Below are 23031 nucleotides of genomic sequence, written 5' to 3' on the forward strand. Positions count from 1 at the left end.
CACCATATACATATTTTTCCAGAAGAAGAAAACATCATCATGGCTTATACGCATCCAACGCCGCATACACGGCCTTGACATACTTCTCTGTGCGTGGATTCCCCAGCGTCCCAGTCCCCATTTTATTCAACGTATACGTAATCGTCACCTTACGACCGAAATCCATGATCGCGATTGACCCACCCCAGCCTCCCCAAAAGCACACTTTCCCTTGCGGCAGCCATTCCAAACCCTTATTCTCCGGCACCGGCAAGCCCATGCCAAGCCCAAACCGGAAAAAGCCCCCCATCACCAGATCCACGCCGCTGATCTGCTCCTGGAAGATCAGATCGATCGTCTGTGGCGAGAGGAACCGCTTCCCGTTTACGCTTCCGCCCAGCGTAACTATCGAGGTAATCTTGTTGATGGCTCGCGCATTGCCGAACCCACCTGACGCACCTTGCTCCGCGCGGCGGAACTCAGGCGTCATGCTTTCCGCTGCGTCAGCGGGGGTCCCGCGAAATGCGCGCATAGCGATACTCTGCGGGTCGAGGGCAAACTTTTGTGCAGGCGGGGGGGGCACGATGTCCGCCGTGCGCGGCCAGTCCTTCTCCGCGACGCCGAGCTGGAAATCCGCGTCGAGCGGGGTCGCAAGTTCGTCGGCGATGAACTGCGTCAGCGACTTGCCAGAGATGCGCCGGATCAGCTCGCCAATAAGAAAACCCTGGGCCGTGAGGTGGTATCCCGAGGCGGAGCCGGGCGTCCACCATGGCTGTTGCTCGATGAGTTTCTGCGTAGCCAAGGGCGTGTTGTAGTATTCTTCTAGGGACAGGGGCGGGTCCCAGGCGGGTAGACCGGCGGTATGGCTGAGGAGATGGCGGACCTCGATGTCCTGCTTGCCGTGCGCGGCGAACTCGGGCCAGTACTGGGCGACTTTGGCGTAGGGGTCGAGCTGGCCGCGGTCGATGAGGGTGAGTGCGGCGAGGGCAGTGACGATCTTAGTGACGGACCAGACGGGTGTGATGGTGTCTCTGGTCCAGGGCTTTGTGCGCGCAGTGTCTGCGTAGCCGCCCCAGAGGTCGACGACGGTCTCCCCGTTGATGTTTACGCAGATGTCGGCGCCGAGTTCCTCGCCGGAGGCGAGGTACTCCTCAAAGAGGGCTTTGAGGGAGGAGAAGGCCGGATGGCAGGTGCCTTGAACTTGTGCCATTGTGTTTGACTTGTAGACAGATGTTGGTGTTGAAATGAAGATGAGATGGGGTAGAGAATCTCACCCTGCGGGGTAGAGCTGTTGAAGTCCTCGGCAAGTAGATATTAGGCTGCCATGATGAGTCTAGTGGGCCTTCAGCTGAGACCATGGCAGTTTAGAATAGAATGTTTGCCTAGGGTTAGTGCTTATCTTCTCCTCGAGCCATGTGTACACAGAACCAAATCTGATTGCCGGTCCTGAATCATGGCATTCGATCATTCCAACGGAATCACCTGGACTGAGAGACAGATAGAAAATATGAAGCACACAAGCGACGATTGAAGAAGGCTGTAGCCGAGGAAACAAGATGTAGCCTTGCCGATGAGTAGTATCAACATTTATAAATACTTCATGATACACGATGCATCCAACTCCGAGGTCGACTTGTATGACATCATGTATCACGAACCTCGACAGTGCTTCTTACAAACCAATAGCTGAAACAAAAGTCGATTCAATCTCATCTACAATCTGAAACCAATCAATCATGACTGCTAAAGTGTGGATAAACATTCGGAGCCGTTGTACTCAACCACGGATGCTCCGGGTCGATGACATCAAGTCTCAAAGTGACCGAAACACCTTGATCGGACGTAGACCTTCTGAACACAGGATTCTGCACATAATTGCAAGCCGATCAGCTGTACAAAATGCCATCTCCCAATGTAAGAGCCAGTAGCCTCTCACCCGCAACCTCCGACCTGGAAGAGGCTCCCACCTTCGAAGATATCCGCTCAGAGCCTGTCAGCCGGCGGCAGACGAACATCGATCTCGCTCGAGTAGAGAGTCTTCGTCTGACACACAGGTCAACGGTCGGCTCCTCTGCAGGGCCAGCGCCTCGAGAAGAATGGCTTCCGTTTGGCGATGGGAAGGACTATCCTCCCCTCCTACCTGATCCGGAGAAATACGTTGTTGGATTTACAGGCGTAGACGACCCAATGCACCCGCATAACTGGTCGATGTCTAAAAAGTAAGTTGGCCCGAGACTGTCAAGTCGAAATTCTGATGCTGACGGCTGCTTGCCAAACGAAGGGTACTCCTGTCCGTCATCCTAGCCTACATCACCTTCACGGCATCGTTTGCCAGCGCCATCTTCTCATCCGCTATTGGCGCCATCGCGGAGAAGTTCAGCATCAGCATAGAAGTTGCCACGTTAGGGATCACTCTTTATGTGCTTGGATTCTCAGCAGGGCCAACAATATGGGCCCCTGCCTCAGAGCTGATCGGGCGACGGTGGCCGATCACGATAGGAATGATCGGATATAGTATCTTCACCATCGGGACTGCAACGGCAAAAGACACGCAGACCCTCTTCATCACTCGCTTCTTCGCAGGGCTGTTCGCCGCCAGTCCCTTTGCCATTGTGCCCGCTGCCTTTGCGGACATGTACAACAACAGCCAGAGAGGTATAGCGATTGCCATGTTTGCAATGGCCGTGTTCGTCGGCCCCTTCGCATCCCCATTCACCGGAGGGTTCATCACAATGAGTTACCTGGGCTGGCGCTGGACTATGTACATTTCCGCCATCATGGGGTTCTTCGGTGTCGTCCTCCTGATCTTCTTCTACAAGGAGACATACGCTCCGGTGGTGCTGATGGAGAAGGCAGCAACTCTGAGGCGTCAGACACACAACTGGGGAATCCACGCAAAGCAGGATGAGGTCGAGCTTGACCTTAACGATCTGCTCACGAACAACTTCAGCCGGCCCATTCGCATGCTTCTGACCGAGCCGATCGTGTTACTCATCACAATCTACATGTCCTTCATATACGGGATCCTGTATGCACTCCTCGGAGCCTACCCGGTCGTGTTCCAACGCACCCACGGAATGAATTTGGGCGTGGGCGGCCTGCCGTTCATCGGCCTGATCGTGGGCGAGCTCGCTGGCGGAGCCTACTCCTTGATCGACTCCAGGAATTATTCGCGCAAACTGCGCAATAACAACGATATTCCAATCCCAGAGTGGCGACTCCCACCGGCCATCGTCGGCGGTACCGCCTTCACAATCGGCCTGTTCTGGTACGGCTGGACGGGCTGGACACGCTCAATCCACTGGATGGCTCCCACGGCTTCTGGGGTATTCACCGGATTCGGAATCTACGTCATCTTCCTGCAGTGCTTTAACTATCTGATTGATTCGTACCTTCAATTGTGAGTGCATACCCGTTGCGTGTGAGTCGTGTGTTAATGATGCTAATGTCCACAGTGCGGCATCGGTCTTCGCTGCCAACACCATCCTTCGATCAGCTGTTGGCGCTGGTTTCCCGCTCTTTTCTCGCCAGCTCTTTACGAATCTCGGAGTGCAGTGGGCAGGAACGTTATTGGGATGCTTGGCGTTCATTATGATTCCTATTCCGTTGGCTTTTATCAAGTTTGGTCCCTGGCTAAGGCGACGAAGCAAGTTTGCCCCATCGCCAGTTGTGTTTGAAGAGAAATCGGGATAGTTTCTGAACAGGAGGGGATCACTGGATTGATTGTAACCTTTTAACTTTGCAAGAGGTGGACGAACATCCCAGCCTCTAGATACAGCAATTAAGAGAGATCACGTGTGGCAACTGAACAAACAGGACAAACATTAAGGCATCAGTAGCAGATGCCATTCCCGAGGCCACTATGGCACATGGTTCATAGCTTGTCTATCTGCAGAGTCCCTTGCCTCATGCTCTCCACTGGCAGTTGGCAATAATAAACATTATTATGATATGATCAACAGCGAGCTGTCAGAGTGAATCCTTATCAATTGCTGATAACCCCAGCATCCTTGAGATAGGAGATCGGAGCGATACGAAGAACAACGCTAAGTCTCAGCCTAGGTACATTCTACACAGTACTACCTTATCATCACTCAGACGTCAGTCCAGCACGAGGCCTTGCCAATTCTCTCGGTGATATCCGCTAGATACCTTCGCCATCTACCAAGCTCCTTGTTGCGTTATTGTGCAGTCATAGAAGCTACATGACATGCGCAGACATGAACCCATCTATTATTCCCACATATTTTTCGCCATCAACGCCATCGAGACCCCGAGATATCCGTCGACCAATGTGCTGCAGGCCTTTTGATTCGACCCGCTGAAACCAACGTCCCGATCGGCAATTACCACACAGAACAGAGGCCTCACACTGGACAGAACCACGGATTGCCAAGCACTGCCAAGCTGGAGACCTCAAAGATAAGCCATTGATCGAATCAGATTCTTCCGTTCGCGAAATTTTTTTCTCCATTTTTTTTCCCGTTTTCTTATCGGTCGCGTGGTTGGTCATGCATGTCATGGAGGGAACTGAAATAAAAGTCGCATCGCGTCTCCAATCTGTGCACGGGTTTTTCCCTCCGTGACTATTCTGTCTGGCTTCAGGCTGGTGCCTCTTTCTCTCTTTTTTCTTTCCTTATTTACTGTCGCATCATGGGGATCACTCAGGCGGTCGACAGAATCAATCTCCGGGTGGCTCAAAGCCCTGTTGGGCGATGGTTTCGCCTGGAGAATTCGGGACATGTCAGTATACTTCTACCTTCGCTTGCGGAGGGTTAGGTCAAAAGCTCAGAAGAAAGCTTACGGATGAGACAGCCGAAAGAACGCAAAGGCAGCTACTTCTTCACCGAAATTCGCGCCGGTCTCGCTACCTTTTTCGCTATGGCCTACATCATCAGTGTCAATTCCAACATCACCTCCGAGTCGGGCGGCACCTGTGTGTGCCCTCCCGAAAGCCAGGCCGATCTCTGTAACAGCAACACCGAATACCTGATGTGTGTCCAGGAAATCAAGCGCGACCTCGTGACTGCTACGGCTGCCATCGCCGCATTGTCTACTTTCTGCATGGGTCTCTTCTCTAACTTGCCTGTCGCCCTGGCCCCCGGTATGGGTCTCAATGCCTATTTCGCTTACACTGTCGTGGGTTACCACGGCTCCGGCATGATTCCTTATAGCCTTGCTCTTACCGCCGTCTTTGTCGAGGGGTTCGTTTTCTTGGGCTTGACTCTGCTCGGTATCCGGCAGTGGTTGGCGCGTGCATTGCCGGCCTCGATCAAACTCGCTACGGGCACGGGTATCGGTCTATACCTCACGCTTATCGGATTGAGTTACAGCGCAGGTATTGGCTTGGTAACGGGGTCTACCGAGACCCCGTTGGAACTGGCAGGTTGCATTTCTTCGCTGCGTGATCCTACGACTGGCATGTGTCCCAGCGATGCTAAGATGCGTAACCCGACGATGTGGGTGGGCATATTTTGCGGTGGTGTGTTCACTGCGCTGTTGATGCTGTATCGGATCAAGGGTGCTGTGATCATTGGTATCTTGCTGGTTTCCATCATTTCCTGGCCGCGCCCTACACCTGTCACCTACTTCCCTCATACGGAGCTGGGTGACAGCATGTTCGATTTCTTCAAGCAGGTCGTGACCTTCCATCCGATCAAGCATACCCTAGTTGCTCAGGACTGGAATCTCTCAGGCCATGGTGGGCAGTTTGGACTGGCCTTTATCACGTTCCTGGTAAGTCCGCGTTCTGAAGTTGTACGCCATCCTTTACTGATCAGCGTGTAGTATGTGGATATTCTTGACACCACCGGTACTCTGTACTCTATGGCCCGGTTTGCTGGAACCATCGATGAACGCACTCAGGATTTCGAGGGTAGTGCCCTTGCTTATGTATGTTTCACTCTCCTTCAGTGTTTTCAATCAATCTGACGACGATCCCAGATGGTCGATGCAATCAGCATCTCTATCGGTTCTCTCTTTGGCTCGCCCCCTGTGACGGCATTTGTCGAAAGTGGTGCCGGTATCTCTGAGGGCGGAAAGACGGGTCTTACGTCCTGCGTGACAGGTATCTGCTTCTTCATCTCCGTCTTTTTCGCCCCGATCTTCGCCTCTATCCCTCCCTGGGCCACCGGCTGCACGCTGGTGATTGTTGGCGCCCTGATGTGCAAGGCAGCCGCCGAGATCAACTGGCGCTACCACGGCGACGCCATTCCCGCCTTCCTGACCATCGCCATCATGCCCTTCACCTACTCCATTGCCTATGGTCTGATTGCCGGTATTCTGAGTTACGTCCTCATCAATGCGACAGCTTGGCTCCTTGAAAAGGGCTCCGTCGGTCGGGTGGTGCCCCCGAACAAGGATGACTCGGACCCATGGTCGTATAAAGTTCCCGGAGGATTTTTCCCTCCCTGGCTGCGACGGGCCGCTCGGGGCAAGAAGGACTTTTGGCGCGAGGATGAGGAGGAATCGGTGAATATGGGGGTTGTGCCTGGTGGATCCGTCTCTTCGCATGACCGGCCGGACGGAGACAAGAGTGGCGTGGGTGTAGGAAACAAAAGCCTTTAATATATATAGCCTTGGTATAGCATAGTTTAATGTAGTATTTCACACCACACCTAGGTAGTTTGCACCTCGAGCCGATGACTCGGATGCCGTATAAGTTGAATAAAAAACGAATAAACAATCATGACTATACTTTCATATAGAGAGAATCCATTTCGTCGTCTGAGATCCTGGTATCCTGATATGGGTACATTCTACCAGCTGTTTACGGCCTCCCACAAGGTATCGGAGACAAGGCCGGGATTTGACTTTGGCATCCACAAAACATTCCAGGTATGACAGATATATTGCAGTTAATAATACCTAGCTACCAAGTAATGAAGGATTACCACTATATATCATGTTCCAATATATTCATGCCGCAAGAAATATCCAGCAGGAGATTACAATACGACTGCGGAGAAGCATGACAGCTCCATCCGCCAATAAGATGGGGCAATTTACTTGGAACAGCCCTGGAATGGCGTAATTAATACCAGCTCCGTCACCAGCATTTGGGGTATGTTACAGGTCTGGTTCGGGGTTGATCGCATCAAGTTCCCCTTCACTTTGGCCCCTTCCGTCATGTTCGCATTAAACCCGATTGCCTTCCCCTTGTTGTACTTGATATTTCCCTCCTCTTCTCAATTATCGGCTCCTTCCTTGATTCCAACTACCCGGAATGGCCTGAGTCCACAGTAATACCCCACCCATGGCCGAGTCCAAACCGTCTCCAGCCCCGCCTGGTGGCTCTGGTACAAGTGAAGCTCAGCAAAAGCGGAAAAATGTCGGTACAGCGTGCTCGGCCTGTAAAACGCGCAAGCTCAAGGTGTGTGAAGCTGTCAGCTGTCGTGACTACGAAGAAGACTACAGCGCTATGCTAACCCCAGTTCAGTGCTCAGGAACCTCCCCATGCACAAACTGTATCAAGAACAACGTCGAATGTACCTTCGACGCCAGTGCCGATAAACGCCGCCGCGGCGCCCTAAAGCGCAAGGTCAACCAGCTCGAAGAGAAAGAGGACCTCCTGATCCAGCTCGTCAGCACCCTTCGCGAGAGCGGCACCCGGCGCACCATCCAGCTCCTCAACCTCATCCGCAGCAACGCCTCCCTGGCCGAAATCCAGCTCTACATAGACACGCAGCTGAAGTCCGAGCTGGAGCAGACACCGGAGCTGATCGAGGTGTGCAATGAGATACAACGGTTTGAGCAGATGGGGTCGCGGTCGCGGCGCCGGATTCTCGACGCGCAGAGGGTTTCCGTGGAGCCTTTGTTCCGTGTGCCGGCGGCCCCGTGGACGACTGTCACTGACGATGACGAGCATGTATCGCATTTGATTTCGTTGTGGTTTACGTGGGTTCATCCGTTTTACAATTGGATTGATCGCGACTTGTTTCTGCGGGATATGCAGTCGGGGTCATTGGACTCGAAATTCTGTTCGCCGTTTTTGGTGAATGCCATCCTGGCCGATGCGTGTGTAGGTAGACCCGATTGAGGTACTTGGACCTGCTGGTGACCGGTGACAGGCATACTCGGATAGTTTGGACTCGGATGCTTCTTCGAGAGACGCGGCCGCCCAGGGTGCCCGCTTCTACAACGAGGCCAAACGTTTGCTAGACAAGGAAGAAGGCAGAATCACCCTTGCGACTGCCCAAGGGCTGGGGGTTTTATGGATATGGTATGTTTCCCTCTCTTGTTAGAGCCGGCCTCTGCTGAAATACCCCAGCGCTTCTATGACCAGGAAAGATCGACATGGCTGGATTCATCAGAGCCAACTTGCATACGCCGTTCAGGAACTGTTTCCGAGCATCACAGCTCCCAAGGATGCCGACGGTGAGGCGCTTGACTTGACCCGAGCAGCCAATGTAACAATTTGGGGTTTGTTCAACATCGCGATGTACGCAATGCCATGTCTTTTACCAGTGCCGGACGGCTAGAACCAGGGACGACTGACCAGTCCCTGGACCCAGGACCCATGCTGTATCCAGTAGGAAGGCGCCTTTGATTAAACCGCCCCGAAAGCTTCACCTTCCGCCGATCTCCCATGACCCGGACGCCGACCTGTGGGTACCATATCCAACCGAGTCCGAAAAATTGCAAGCGCATACACTGTGTACGTTCCGAGCCCTCTGCAGTTTGAATGAAATCGCCTACGATATTACCTACCCCCATTTTCACGGGGAAGTCAACTCGTCGGAGACGGAAAAGAGCGCCGAATTGCAACGACGACTGCGAGAGTGGCAAAGCGAGCTACCGCCCTGCCTGAAGAAAAGGGACGCTATTGAGGTTCCACACGTCTTATGTCTTCAGTAAGCTTCTCATTCCCGACGCGTACGTTTGAAAGGAGTGAAGGCTGACTATTTGTAGCATGTACCAGCACGCGCTCATTATAACCGTCTACGAACTCTTATGCACGGATGAGCGGAATGGTCAATCGGACCACCGACTTTTCCACATGATGCCAAAGAGCCACCAGGAGGCCTGTTTGTCATCTGCAAGGAGCATCTCTCAGCTGATGCGCCTTCACCGTTCCGCATGGGGTGTTGAGCGCATGCCACAAGGCACCAGCCAGCCGATCAACATCGCCCTACTCGTATTGCTCGAACGGCTGGATGTACCCGAAAACCGTGATGCGTTCATTAACCTCAGCATAGCCGCAAAAGCTGCATCTCGACGATGGAGCTCGAGCAAAGCTGCTCTTGATAGGATCCGCACCCGGGCTATTATCCATGGTCTTCATCTACCGACCGAGACAGATTCGCTATTTGCTGACTTTGGAAAGCGACCCAAAAATGAGCCTTCAGCCGAGTCTCCGTTCACCATGGCCGACACGCTCGAAACCTCGGATGGCGAGGGTTCCGACTCGTGATGTATATCGCTTTGCACTAATCAAGTCTTGAAGATAGATTTAGACTGTGTTGGCTTGGCTCAGCTTGTGCACTTCTTCTTTACATAGCTAGTGCTCCTACTTCGTCGGATTGAGCTCTCAGGTGCCTCACCGGTATCCAACAGGCGGCCGCGCATGCGACACCATGACAGGCGCGAGCGATTGAGATGCGTTCAGCCGACGATCTTGACGATATGAGATCTCGAGCACTTTTGATCTTTGCCGATGATAGTGGCCAGTCTGCACGGTACATGCCTACGCAAGGCTTCTGCCATAGTGCTGTGCTACTCTTGGCGGCGGCCTAGGCTTCGGCCGCAATATATACGAAGAGACCCCCTGATTTTTACTGTTAGTCACACTTACCAAGCTATGGACATTCGGCACCCAGCTTCTGTACATCAGCAAGCAGCAGATTTGTCCCTCCTCAGCGTTGGAGAGTTAGAATTACTCATTTGGAATCAGAACCAGAACCTTTATCAGCCTTTCCACGTCACGCGAATCCGCATCATAAGTCTATTAATCCTGATGGCTTATCACATCTGCCATCAACCAGAGCGTATCCGGTATAAGCCACGTCAACATGTTGATCGTTATCATCACATCATCAGTCATAAAAAAAAGCCATCAAGCAGCCGAGTCAGCGCCCTTCAGCGGCTTGCGACTCATACGCGGGTAATAATGCGGGAAATAATGCCACGAGGCCCAGACCAGCACCGTCGCCAAAGTCAGCGGCAGCGTGATAACCCAGTACAGCCAGAAATTCCCGGACATGATCCACGACTTCGCCCCACCATCATTCGACAGATTGAAGAAGTTCGTCCCGAACAGACCCTACAATGCCTACTCAGCCATTTTCACTCATTCAAACTCCAAACGTGAGGCTGGAACATACCGATATAAACGTCCCCGGCAAATAAACCATACTCACAAACGCCACCGTCTTCATCATTGCACTATCCTTCTGCGAAACAAGATTAAACGCCAGATTGATCTCGTTGCGCAGCCGCTCACTAAGCGATTGCGACCGCGTCAGGAGCGAATGCAGCTGTTTTGCAACGAAGTGCGCCCGCTGCGCGGTGTTGATCCAGCTGCCCCGGTTTTTGTTTGTGAGCTCTGCATACTCGACGCGGAAGCGCGCCTGCTCGTCGATTAGAGACTGCAATGTGTGCGTGGCTACCTCGAGGGTCTCGTTCGCGTGAAAGATGTGCCGGGCAATGTCGTGCAGGTTAGGGAAGTTAAGCGCGGGCGGTTTTGGTTCGTTGCGGGCCTAGATTGTCTTTCAGCTTCGGGAATCACGCATTGCTTGGGCTGGGCTAAGGGGTGGGGGGATACCTTCTCGATAGGCCGGACCAGATGCCGCAGAGACCAGATCGACGTATCGTATTCTTCGACCACACCTTGCGCGAAAAGCGTGTGCCAGACGTATGGATTCCCCCGGTGGGTTGGGGAGGGTCGATGTACGACGAGATACTGTGCCACGACGTCCGGTAGGTTCAAGAAGAAGACGAGCTGGCGGTCTGCTTGCGGGTGCCATTGGACGAAGACGGCTGTCTGGATCCAGGAGTATCGGCCTGGTTTGATGACATGTTTGATCTTGAAGCAGGTCCATGATACTATATACATCAGTATGGGGTTGAGCGTAAGAGTTGGAGGATGGACGGACAATGCTTGGTGACTTTTCCATCATCGTCAATATCATAATCGCAGAAGAATGTGCCGTTCAGGTCTTTCTTGATGACGGGGAAGAAGTCAGGAGGGAAAAAGACGTCTGGATTTTTTTGCCTTAGGACGGGCGAGTCGTCAATGCTTTCCTCGGGGTAGTTGGCGTATCTGTTTCGTCGGCTGTGAGATTATGCTAGCCAGACCTGGGAAAGACGTACAATAGAACTATCGAAGGTGGTTGTCGTTGGTAATTCTCTAATTCCTGCCATAAATTTGCCTGTCGCGATGTCCAGGTATTCTCATTCTCGTCTATCGATGCTAAGCATTAGACCGAATTTGATCCGGCGGTTAAAGAACTTACCACTTGCTTCAACAACGGTTGCTATATCCACTGTCTCATTGACATAATCATCCATTGTTGAGTCTCTACTTCATTAAAGCAGAGGCAGAAGAGAGTTAAAAAAGGAGGAAGTGGACTCTCCATCTTATAACTGTAAATGAAGTGGTGGCTGTGACAGCACTAACTCTGCAGTGATACGCTGTCGGCCGTTGACCCTGGGCGTCTCGCTTCATTGTCTGGCTGCAGGTTTAGCCTTGTTTGCAATTCTAGTCTTGGCTTCAGCCTTGCGGTATGTCTTAGCCTTCTCGATGATTCTCTTATACCTTAGCAATGTATAAGGGGGAAGTCCTAATCCAATCAATAATTTATAACGAAGATTATGGCTTGTCTTTCAGCCACCCTGCAGCTCCCGTGCTCAAACGGCCCAGATATATCAACTGAGTACATTTGCAAATATATAAAAAAATCCTGGGAATATTTCCTGAGACTGTGAACGGATTCTTCCAGGAGGGTATTATCCGAGTTCTGCGCGGATTGCATTGATTGCTATCCATATAATTTCACAGATCTGCCTGACACGCGGTGTTGAGGGAATGGAACTCACTGGATCAGCTAGAGATAGCAATGCAGGGTTACCAAGTGTGATTTCGGTTTGAGGCTTTTGATAGAACGAGCACACATCTGGTATGGGATTTCTCAGTCCGCTTGCTACTGATGTTGAGGCAACTTGCATTAGGCATCAGGGACAGAGCGATATGGTCCAGTACAGGAGGAGCCAACTTCGGAAATGGCTGTACTTCCAGTATGACTGATGCGTCTATTTGTTCCGTCTCGCTCTGGTAACTGTCTCAGTTGATATCAATTGTTGGATGGACATGGGCCTAGACAAAGAGAGGAATATGCAAATGAAGTGCCTATGGGATAGCACTCACCTGACTTACTAGCTGCTCAGAGTCATCATGGTCTTATTAATAGTTTCTGGTTTCCACATCTGTATCATCTACATCTTTGTCTGTAATATGCACTACATCAGTGTACTTTGCCCGTCTGTTTCTATCATCTCAAAGCATACACCCTTCTACGGAAAGATAATTCTCAAGCTACAGTGATGGATTCTCCTATATCCTGCAGAAGAACACACCCAGTCGCTAGAAACACCTCTATTGCAGGCCTGTTCGCCGCTCTCTACGGATTGCTCCTTAAACCCTCAAGGAAGCATCTGACTGTCCGTGCAGCACTACTCCTTACCACAGAAGAGCTTCGAACAGACTAACATCAAAACTTAAGTTTCTGCAAAGGTTCTTGAAGTTATCTGCCACTGGTCCTGTTCAGCATTTGCTCTGAGAGGTTTCTACAAGCATCGCTCTGCAGCGAATGCAGGGAATCAGTTGTGAGATGACTGCATTAAAGAATGACAGTTGGTGATGTTGCTAACAATATACCATTGAGTAAGATTCTGCATGTATTGAAAAAGGGCTTTTGATGAGTTCAATGCATATGCCAAAATGTTGTCGAATGACGAGATTATAAAGCTCTGGGGAAGCATCGGACAACAAGCACGGCCAGCTCACACCAAACATCAACAAGTGACAGCAAAATCGTCATCGTCCATGCTTGATTTAACAAGAGATAGTTGATATCATTGATTTGATAATGGAAACCTCTAGCCGAATTTGAGGAGGTCCACCCGATCAACTTGAGTTCCTGTGATGGTACTCCGTATCCTTGCGATTGTTTAGCTGCACCTTGCAAACTATTTGTCAGTTGCAGCAATAGCTGCATTAGACCAGCCACCAACTATTTTGCCTTCTGCAACAACGCTAACGCAGGACAGGAGAATTTCTCATCAGAGATGACGATGCGGGGATTCATCTCTCAGCCGAAATGAATGCTATTACGCTTATCAGAACTCGTCGATGCCTCCGCATAGACCTTCCAAATCTCGTGTAGCGGCACTCCCCATGTGGTGAGATGGTCAGGTGGAGTACGTTACATGGACCTGCCGATCTTCTGCATTCCCGCATCTTATCTCCAGGTATCTATCCAAGGAGGAGTTTGAGCTAATGCAGGAGTGGAGTGGTCTGGGGCAGCTGCTGAGCTGAATCATCTGCAGTCGGAGCTGCAGGTCAGGCATAAAAACCGCATGTGCCCGCATTCCAGCGCAGGCTTCTCCTCAAGCATTGCGCTCCATCACCTTGCTTCAACCTTGTCCTAACGATGCATCTTCATCTGGGCTTGGCTGCCATCGTAGGCTGCGCGATTCAATCTGTCGCGGCTTACGTAGCTCAGCAGCCACGATCTCAAGAGGGAAAATGCCAGAAAACTACGGTCGCAATCTTGTACATGCATCGCTTATCTTTTTCGTATGTTCATATTTGCTAATTCTCGCAGAGGAGCCGGAATGGCTGGGATCAAGGCTGCCGTATGTTGAACATGTACCGGGATGTATTCAAATCTGACTGTGACAGGAAACTTTGTCCAACGCATCGATCCATGATTTTGTCATTCTAGAATACCGTGGCACCATTGGAGGCCGTGCTTGGCACACGGATTTTGGCAAGGATGAAAATGGAGATCCCTATGTCGTGGAACTGGGTGCCAACTGGGTAGGTTATTCCTCGTTGATGTCGAACCACTCTGACATTGAACAGATCCAAGGTATTGGAACCCCGGACGGCCCACAGAACCCTATTTGGACACTAGCCAAAGAGTTTCACCTCAAGAATACATTTTCCGACTATGACAACGTCTCAACTTACAATGAGAACGGATATTCTGACTACTCGCGTCTCTTGGATGAGTTTGATGCCGCCGACGAAATCGCCAATGCCGCGGCCGGCACCATTCTACTGGAGAATCTACTAGATCAGACAGCTCGGACAGGGCTCGCTTTGGCTGGCTGGAAGCCCAAAAAGACCGACATGGAGGCGCAGGCTGTTGAATGGTGGAACTGGGGTAAGTCTGCTCTGCCTTCAACAGGAATGAACTAACAGGCGTAGACTTCGAGGACGCTTATTCACCACTCGAGAGCTCTCTGGTATTTGGCTACGCCGGGAGTAACCTGACCTGGAATGGCTTTAGCGACGAGGACAATTTCGTATTGGATCAGCGCGGATACAACACCATCATCAAGGGCGTGGCTGCGAAATTCCTAAAGGCGAACGACACACGGCTCCGTTTGAACACGCAAGTCACCAACATCACTTATTCCGACAAAGGGGTGACGGTGTACAACAGTGACGGAACTTGTGTTCAAGCCCAGTATGCCCTATGTACGTTTTCTTTGGGTGTGCTGCAAAATGACGCCGTCACCTTCACGCCGGAGCTGCCTTACTGGAAGCAGACGGCAATTCAGAAGTTTACCATGGGCACTTACACCAAGATCTTCCTTCAATTCAACGAGACCTTCTGGCCCTCGAACACACAGTACTTCTTGTACGCGGACCCTAAGCTGCGTGGATGGTATCCCATCTGGCAATCCCTCTCAACACCTGGTTTCCTCCCCGGATCCAACATCCTCTTCGTCACTGTCACCAACGAGTTCTCCTACCACGTCGAGAAGCAGTCAGACGAGGAAACCAAAGCAGAGGTGATGGCCGTTCTGCGCAAGATGTTCCCAGACAAGGACATCCCAGAGCCGACTGCATTCATGTATCCTCGCTGGAGTACCGAGCCCTGGTCCTACGGAAGCTACTCGAACTGGCCCGCAAGCACCGGCCTGGAGGAGCACCAGAATCTGCGCGCCAACACGGGCAGACTATGGTTTGCTGGAGAACACACGTCACCAAGCTACTTTGGGTTCTTGCACGGAGCCTACTTTGAAGGGCTTGATGCCGGGCGACAGATCGCGGCGCTCTTGCAGGGCCGCTGCGTTTACTATAACTCGACGATGGAAAGGCTGTGCGGCCCTCGTAGGCATTACGAGACGCTGCATGGAATCACTCCGCTGGCTGACTATAGTGCGGTCAATGGCTGGATTTCCAACAGTTTCTATGATTACAATGATGAATAGTCTGTAGCCAAACTTGTCCTATGATTATTTCATCAAGTCTGGCCAGGATTGCTTCCTGCAGTTCAAAGAATAACCCTACTAGCTACCACAACTAGTTCTCATGCACGTAGTCACATATCTCTCTAGGATAACAGTAGTCGAGGAATGCAGCCTAGTCGTCCGTTCAGGAGATGATCTCCCTCGCACCTTGTCCTGCAGCAACACGCCATCGGAGCAGCTTGGTCTCCAACAGTACAACATTTAGATGGTCATTTTCCCGGTGCAGGGCTATATTGCTGTATAGCTGAAGATCGATGAATCCTTAGAATGCACCGCGTAGGTTCGAAAAACGACATGTCACCATTTGATAGCTGAGAATAACGAAGTGGTGGCGTTACTAAGCAAGATGCAATTACCAGGCATAAAAATAAGCCACTTCCCAACTGTGTACCAGTTACAAGGCAGGCAAAGACCATCTAGGTTAATAAAAATGATGATGATGATACAGCAGTAGGAAGCTCTTTCATGTTAGAGTTTGGTCTCCGCATGGAAATGTTACCAGCGACTTCTCAGAGCGAGACAATCCCATCATCCAGATTGAGATACTCCTCCGCCACAATATCTCCCCAGACTCAGAGTTCCTCTGAGATCTCTTCTCTTTTTGCAAGCAGTATCTGCTGAGGAATAGCCCGATGGCTGAGTCGATCAATACATGAGAATTGCCCGAACAATACTCTAACCAGCTCGTTCGGCACCCGCGATGCTCAAAACACAGGGAACGGAGTTACATACTCTCATAGCGGGCTCGCCATGGACATTCATCAAGTCCACAAACGAGTTTCCACGCCAGACGACTCACGGGGCCAATAGGGGGCCCCTGGGGGGCAGCAGCAGTTGGCGGAGCCAGACCAAGGCAGGGCTGAGCGCCTCTTCTCATGTTGGTGGCTCCTGGTGTTCCTACTGCGTCATTCTCATTGCTTTTCCTTGGGAGGGCCAGAGCCGTACTCGTTTATGATGAAGGCCTGGTTCCCCACTGTCCTGTGTTCGTTGATCGAGCGTTGCGTCAAGGCTGAGGCTGAGGCTAGGCTGCCGGAACTGTCAGTGGTGTGTCAAATAATTGGATTGTCGATAGGTTATACATCCGAGCCTGCCAGTCGAGGGGCCCCATAGTCGTGACTGGACTGTCCCAGCAGCTGGCGCAGTAGTCTCATGTCCGCAAAGAAGTTGCATTTGAAGTCGTTTATTTGTTAGGTTCACTGCCTCGTTCCATTTGTTGATCCAGTATCGTATCAGCTTCTTCGGCACGATGATCAGGGTTTTACTCCGTCCCATCTTAGGATCAGCTTCTGGGTCGTGCTGCCGGGACACATATACAACAGCACGGGAAAGATGCAGCACTGGGACATTCCATGCCTAACAAGACTTATTGGTGGTTGCGACTAAGAGCCCTGGTCGCTAACAGAGACCGGGGTGAATCGGGGGAGATGGGCAAGAAGAAATCTCTAGTTGAGTGGGAGGCGGGTAAAACACCACCCACCACCTTGCGGAGAAAGATCGTTTCGTCGTATGTGATTATGAAGCATGCTTGAGATTCAAATCTCGCATGTAACTTGTGATTTAGCCTATACGTGTTTGAATTAGTATGCATATCAATCTTGTGTTGGAATCTAATCTAACAGGTGTCAGATAGGGTTTCTTACCTTCAAGGTGATCAAGTGCAGTGCTTAATGTGGCAGTTCCATGGAACTCACACTATGACGAGTGCCCTCGAATTGTCGACGCAAGAGAGCGATGTATACAAGATTGGAGTAACATCCACTGACTAAAGGAATCTGGTACATACGACCATAGGGTGTGGAAAACAGGGCTTCCCGTCCGCTCAGCCGTACTTAAGCCACACGCCGGCCGGTTAGTAGTTGGGTGGGTGACCACCAGCGAATCCCGGCTGTTGTATGTTTTTTGCTCACCCAGTCTTCATTTTTTATTTCTTGAATTGTTCAGTCAGGATCAACTAGCACTGTGGGTGATAAGTGTATGCAGTGTTGAGCGAGAAGGGTCTGTTGTGGACGTTGTGATGACAGCGCCTCTAAGGCTGCCAAATATAGGATCATGTAGCGGAGCATTAAAGGCGGCGCCTCGACGGTCTGGAACTGACAGTATGGTTTGTGCTTGGGACACTTGCCAGGCGGCATGTAGGGCATTTCAAGATGCATGGAGATGGTAACTTGTGTCAAAAACTCCTGTATGACACGACCGCTAGGGGTTTATTCTGAGAGCTTCCCCTGGCATTCTGGCAATGAGGGTATGATGAACATCTAAAATTGAGAGATTAGCATCACTCACTAGTTCTTTCAATCCACACTTACCAAGTCTAACTTGGGGGAGTCATTATTTCCCGGCATCCCAGGGAACAGGAGGCCTGGCCATATCTTGGGGTTGTGAAGCGCTGACAGGGTCAGACCACAAGCTCTTTAGGTTTAGATATCTAGGACAGAATCTAGCAGCTGCCTCCAGAAACAGGCCAGCAAAAGAATCATGGCGAGAGAACGATCCATGGGAAGGGAAGAATGTCTCTGTGCGTACACATACGCATGTATGAGATAGTTGCAAGAGAGAGAGATCTACTGTGTTGCTCGCGCTTGCGTCCTTCTCTGAACCGAGGCTCTTGAAGAAGATTGTGGCACTTGATGCCGAGACCGCATCCCTTAATGCTCATTAAGATCCACGTCGTCGGTCAACAAGCCGCCAGCGATAGCAGCACTGTGGTTGAAACAAGGTTGCATTGTCACCGCCTCGGGGGAACTAATCTGAAAGGTGTCCAGTGTTCTGCGCACAAGCATGGCACCTAGATGGCGCGTGCTAAGGGCATTCAGATGATTGTAGACATCTGTTTCTCTAGCTCCCTCGGCAGAATAAGCAACACAGCAGAGGTGATGAGGGTACTGTGAGAGGAATCGAGAAGCAACACAGCTAAGGTTGCATTGTCACCGGGCAAGCCCGACCAACTTGCAGTTGGCACACGCCTGTTGTTGCATTAGGCAAAGTAGCCATTTGAGTGCCTCTCCTCTGAAGCCTGTGTCCAGATTCTGGCTAGACTTGGCGATTGGTCATGTTCTGCAATCCTGGGATGTCTGGCGAAAGCTAGTGAAGAACGGTAGAAAGTTTCATCTTTCATCTCTTCGTCAATGAGATCTCCAGTCCCCCTTGCAAAGAGCATATCGGGGAGAGAAATCCTATATCAGATGGGCCAATGCCCCCCGCTAATTTATCTTGTTCGTGTGTTGCGGTGCTACCACTGTTGTATGTGTCTGATGGGCGGTATGGCTGGCGATTATAAGCGTCGTCGTCACTGGAACTACTTGAATCATAACCGTCAGGTGTCTCCTGTGATGTCTAGATCGGCGTGTGCGAGACCTCTGTCTCGGAGAACGACGCCGAGAGCTTCTTGACCGATCATTTTGAGCGCGGAGCTGAGCAAGTATTGCTAAGTGTCTGGCGAGCCCTAGCACACCGGCCAACTGAGCGAAGCACAGTATGATGGTACTTCGTAACTGTACTTCCCACCTGCCCGAGAATAGCTCAAGTATGCAGGGAGCACACCTGTTGCGCGGTATGCAGGAGCTTGGAGACACCGGTAGCAATAATGGGCCGGAGGAAGAGAATCAGGCGCAGGAGGAGGCGGCAGGACGACAGCAAAGGCATAGCCTGTGGAGATGTTGGTAATGCACGGTTGGACCAACCACAAGCCCTACCTGAAGCTGTGCGCCGTCTATTTATGTTTGATAACTGATCTCGCTCATCCCGGACACGTCCAGAACCTCGCTATCCGAAAATGGCAATCGAGCAAGACCGGATTCGGCAGAGGGATATGCTCGGCTCCCTCGCCCTTCGTGAGCGTCACATGCCATCGTTGAGAAGCCCCCTTTGACTCCAGGAACGCCAACGCCGGTAAGGCTTCAGCTTGTATCTGTGAGGTACATCCTATGCAGAGGGACTTTCTCAGAATGTGCGAACTGTGATAGCCAGTCTAAATAATACACACCGTTGCCTTGCAGGGTAGTTTCCGATAAAACTGTTCATCGGGGTGTCCATGCAACTCCAATCGGTTCAGATGCATGTGACGACGCCTTTAGGAATCTTCCAAACTGAGCGTCAGCTCCGCAAGTATTTAGTGCTAAGAACATAAGTCAATGGAGATACCAATATGTGGATTGAATTCCTCACCGAGCTTACTGGTGATAGCGGTAATTTCTAGAACCTCTGCGCACTTGAAACTTAATCTGAATAGAATTGCCCGTGCTGGCAGTTGTAAGAAGTTGACTCCGTTGTCATGAGCCGGCCTTTCCCCATTCGCCTGGCTTCGATAATTCGACCCTGAAGAACGGCGTCATGGATAAGACGCCATCGGCCTCTGCTCCAGCAGGCAACATCAAAGTGCAGACGATATATTGCACTAGATATCGTCCATGATGAGAATTTGGCTCTGTACGTAGCTTCCGCTGTTGCAAAAGACCATTGGGCATAACTTAAAGTATTCTTGTCCACGGTGCGAAACCACAGCGACATGCTTGTAGGCTGATGGGTGTGTTCTCCATTGGTAGAAAAACTGTGTGGCAAGGAGAAGCACAAGGATGAAGTGTGCATTAACGTGGATGGCGGGCAGCACAGCGACAGCAACCATGGTGACTGCAGCAGGAGCCGGCTATTGTAACATGTTAGCTTTCATTCAGAGGAACGCTGCCTATAGGTATACTCGCCAGATGGTGATGATGGCTATGGTGGTGATGGAAGACCACCGAATTATTGCAGGCTGTCATGACCGACAGAGTCCAACCGGCTGGGCACAGTAATGGCATCTTGTCCTCTCGGAAAACGAACCTTCACAGGGTTTGCCTGGAAGAGTCTGGCTGGAGGTGACTGCCTGCGCCTCTAGAAGGGATTTTCCGACTTAGTTCCTCCATGTCTGAACGTAGCCCCACAAGTACACCAGAAACGAAGTATCAGAACGCCCCATAACTAGTTCCTAACTAGTTGGCAAACTTGTTCGATATCCCCTGCTAAAGAAGGAACCATGAGAAACGCCAGCCTGATCAAGTCGCAGTGTATATCTGCCAGACCCGCCCCGATTATGTTCCATTTGTTGCAGTGATGTCTGGTAAATTTGGCTTGCGAGTGGCAGGAAGGGCTTGCTGTATATAACTTTAGCCAGGAACCACGGAATGTTGCTCCTTAGATCGTCGAGATCCTCCACATCATCTAGGACCCAGCCTATCTCCTCGACCATGACAAAATTCCGACACATCTTCGCACCCTCGGCGTAGTAGCTTGCCAGGCCAAAGGGACTATTCACAGCTCGCATCCCTTTTCGACAGGAGTAGCCAGGAGAAATGCTTGCTTAACCAGGTAGCTCCGCTATAGAGCTGCTGCATGAATTGGACAATGTGCTTTGGCTTGGGTTTAAGCAAAGCTTTCTTGGACTTCGTAACCCGTAATGGTTTTGGAAGAGACAGAAACACAGCCGTGTGGCAGGTGCGGAGATGGAACTGTCATATCATGGCAGCGAGATGTCAATCCTGTTCCCCGTTGTCCTGCAGCCGCGAATGAGTGATTTCATCCTTTTATTGTATACCGGGCCAAGTGTGGCATCTGGACGAGAACGCTTTTTTGAGAGACTTTGAAAGAGAACGCTGTATGAGATTTTCCCGGCTGGATAATATGGGCATACGGCGATGAATGACTGACAGGGAAAGAAGAAGATCCTTTGGTGGTGAGAAGTTAAAAGTTATATACGAGGTGTCGACATACAATAGACCGGAAGAATCACAGGGAATGGCCTGCGCTATTATTTGGAATAAGTGAATGCAGCAGCTTTTCGATGGGTATATTGCTGGAATTCACCTTAAATGAGCAGAGAGAGTGAATACTCTCGACCAGAAGCAGTGGGCAGAGATGCGGGGGTATAATTGAAATGATATATAGACTGTAGTATTAGGGAAAGATGGAAGAGTCTGCAGGGGAAGCCTGCTTAAATAATATTAGAGAACAAAGGGCCTAACCAGAAAGCCTGGTCATGTTTCTGTAGCTATTTGTTTGCTACGGACTTTCCATTATAGACAGGTTTCCCACTACATGAATATGAGACAGTGCCATGTACAAGACAAATGGCAAGCCTGCTCTATCGGACAGATCAGATCTCCCTCAAACTAGGACAGGCAAAGATACATACCTCGATCATTCGTTCCTTACACAACACCCTGAATAACAATAGTTATTTCCTTGATGTGCTTAAAAAATGTGAAACAAGGAAGACTAAGTGCGGTTCTCTGTCTGAGTCCCAGCGGCTATCGCTCCCCGCTCCCCATGGAGAAGTCATTCGACTCAGGACTGTTTTGGATCTATCTTGCTTTACGGCACAGCTCTATGTTTGATGAAATTTATTGAAAGTACATTGACCAAATGTTTTTCGGCTTGTTTACAACAATGGAAGATCGACTTTGTCTGTTGACCGCAGAAGAGCAGGACCATATGGATATTATTTTGAGGGAGAAGATGAAGCAGGTAAGTGAGGGCGACTTGGATTCTCATTACAGCATTGACGAACTAGTTGAACTATAAGAATCTCGTTTCGCTTAGGGGCATAAACTGCTTATACTAGGTTAAGGGATATGCTATTCCATAACTTGAATTCGCCTAGTCTATAGGGCTCAATTAGTGAGAAATTAATATCAAAGGTGCTATGGTCTAGGGGTAGGACGCCACGTTGTGGCCGTGTCAGCCCCGGTTCGATTCCGGGTAGCGCCAATATCTTTTTCCCCCTTTTTCAACGTCACAGCATTATATTTTTCATTCAATATGCATCTTTTTGATGATGGGCAGCGAGTTTAGTTGAAAGACAGTCAACAATGAGAGTATTTGTTAGATAATATATATTCGCTGTACTTTGCAATGCATAGGGAGATGCAAGGATCTATAAGGTGATGGCTGGCATTGGATATAAGCTGATTCTCAGGGAAGCTGTTGGTGATACTGAGGAAGAAGAGTGGAGAAGAAAAGGATATACCATTTCTTGACTCAGGGAAGAAAAAAAGGTGGATCGTTAAATCCTTGGATGGAAATAATAAGTGTTTAGCTGTTTCACTAGGAACAGGTATTACTATATGAGATTGATAATGTTAAAGAACGGACTGAATGTTTTCGTCCTAGTTCTTACTGCATCGGTCATGTAACATTGGCTGTAAAATGTTGTTATCGACTACTGGAAGTAGCCAGTATCCCTCTTAAGTTCAGGTCGCTTGTCTTCAATATAACAATAGCTTTAACCTGGATCTACTAACCCAGCCCCCATAAAGGTGCTTGTTTAGAAGCCATCATGGGGCACCTTCCTGAGACTAATCAATATTCAACAATGTATGGACACCTTATAAGAGCATACCGAATTCAACACAAACATATCGGGTTGAGAAGCTAAATGCCGCACTCAGATCCCCTAAGAATTCTGGACGCAAGTATTCTCATCTCTCAACTGCGGCGCAGGACCCTAACGAAGACTAGGCAAGGTTAGCAAGACTAGCTATCTCCGAGTTAATACTAGCTTTGTATGGTTTCCTACCTTGGACCAATCAAGCTTCA

General features: G+C 50.4%; 6 protein-coding genes and 2 non-coding genes across 8 annotated transcripts; 6 read left to right on the top strand and 2 right to left on the bottom strand.

Moving 5' to 3' along the window:
• Positions 1-37: 37 nt before the first annotated feature.
• ALT_6794 (serine hydrolase domain-containing protein) lies at positions 38-1189 on the bottom strand (the record flags this gene model as incomplete). Its single annotated transcript, XM_033560999.2, has 1 exon — positions 38-1189. The coding sequence occupies one exon, from the start codon at positions 1187-1189 to the stop codon at positions 38-40; it is 1152 nt and encodes a 383-aa protein (XP_033416890.2).
• Positions 1190-1878: 689 nt separating this feature from the next.
• Positions 1879-3672, top strand: ALT_6795 (MFS transporter; the record flags this gene model as incomplete). Its single annotated transcript, XM_033560998.2, has 3 exons — positions 1879-2198; positions 2261-3379; positions 3435-3672. 3 exons carry the CDS (start codon positions 1879-1881, stop codon positions 3670-3672), a joined length of 1677 nt encoding a protein of 558 aa, XP_033416889.1.
• Positions 3673-4632: 960 nt separating this feature from the next.
• Positions 4633-6546, top strand: ALT_6796 (NCS2 family permease; the record flags this gene model as incomplete). The annotated part of the gene is made up of 4 exons (XM_033560997.2): positions 4633-4722; positions 4795-5715; positions 5767-5871; positions 5923-6546. 4 exons carry the CDS (start codon positions 4633-4635, stop codon positions 6544-6546), a joined length of 1740 nt encoding a protein of 579 aa, XP_033416888.2.
• Positions 6547-7234: 688 nt separating this feature from the next.
• Positions 7235-9391, top strand: ALT_6797 (uncharacterized protein; the record flags this gene model as incomplete). The annotated part of the gene is made up of 6 exons (XM_089600132.1): positions 7235-7351; positions 7418-7999; positions 8049-8200; positions 8264-8419; positions 8493-8831; positions 8890-9391. 6 exons carry the CDS (start codon positions 7235-7237, stop codon positions 9389-9391), a joined length of 1848 nt encoding a protein of 615 aa, XP_089455594.1.
• Positions 9392-10033: 642 nt separating this feature from the next.
• On the bottom strand, positions 10034-11487 carry ALT_6798 (uncharacterized protein; the record flags this gene model as incomplete). Its single annotated transcript, XM_033560995.2, has 6 exons — positions 10034-10240; positions 10302-10676; positions 10742-11022; positions 11073-11239; positions 11290-11380; positions 11433-11487. 6 exons carry the CDS (start codon positions 11485-11487, stop codon positions 10034-10036), a joined length of 1176 nt encoding a protein of 391 aa, XP_033416886.2.
• A 2141-nt stretch (positions 11488-13628) lies between these two features.
• On the top strand, positions 13629-15423 carry ALT_6799 (polyamine oxidase; the record flags this gene model as incomplete). Its single annotated transcript, XM_033560994.1, has 5 exons — positions 13629-13750; positions 13803-13833; positions 13880-14017; positions 14063-14366; positions 14411-15423. 5 exons carry the CDS (start codon positions 13629-13631, stop codon positions 15421-15423), a joined length of 1608 nt encoding a protein of 535 aa, XP_033416885.1.
• Positions 15424-17243: 1820 nt separating this feature from the next.
• Positions 17244-17359, top strand: ALT_r074. Its single transcript, XR_004500601.1, has one exon. It is a non-coding gene; the product is annotated as an 8S ribosomal RNA (ribosomal RNA).
• Positions 17360-22132: 4773 nt separating this feature from the next.
• On the top strand, positions 22133-22203 carry ALT_t129. Its single transcript has one exon. It is a non-coding gene; the product is annotated as a tRNA-His (tRNA).
• Positions 22204-23031: the final 828 nt, after the last annotated feature.

Source organism: Aspergillus lentulus, assembly GCF_001445615.1.
Source record: "Aspergillus lentulus DNA, contig: Alt12, strain: IFM 54703, whole genome shotgun sequence".
Classification (NCBI taxonomy): domain Eukaryota; kingdom Fungi; phylum Ascomycota; class Eurotiomycetes; order Eurotiales; family Aspergillaceae; genus Aspergillus; species Aspergillus lentulus.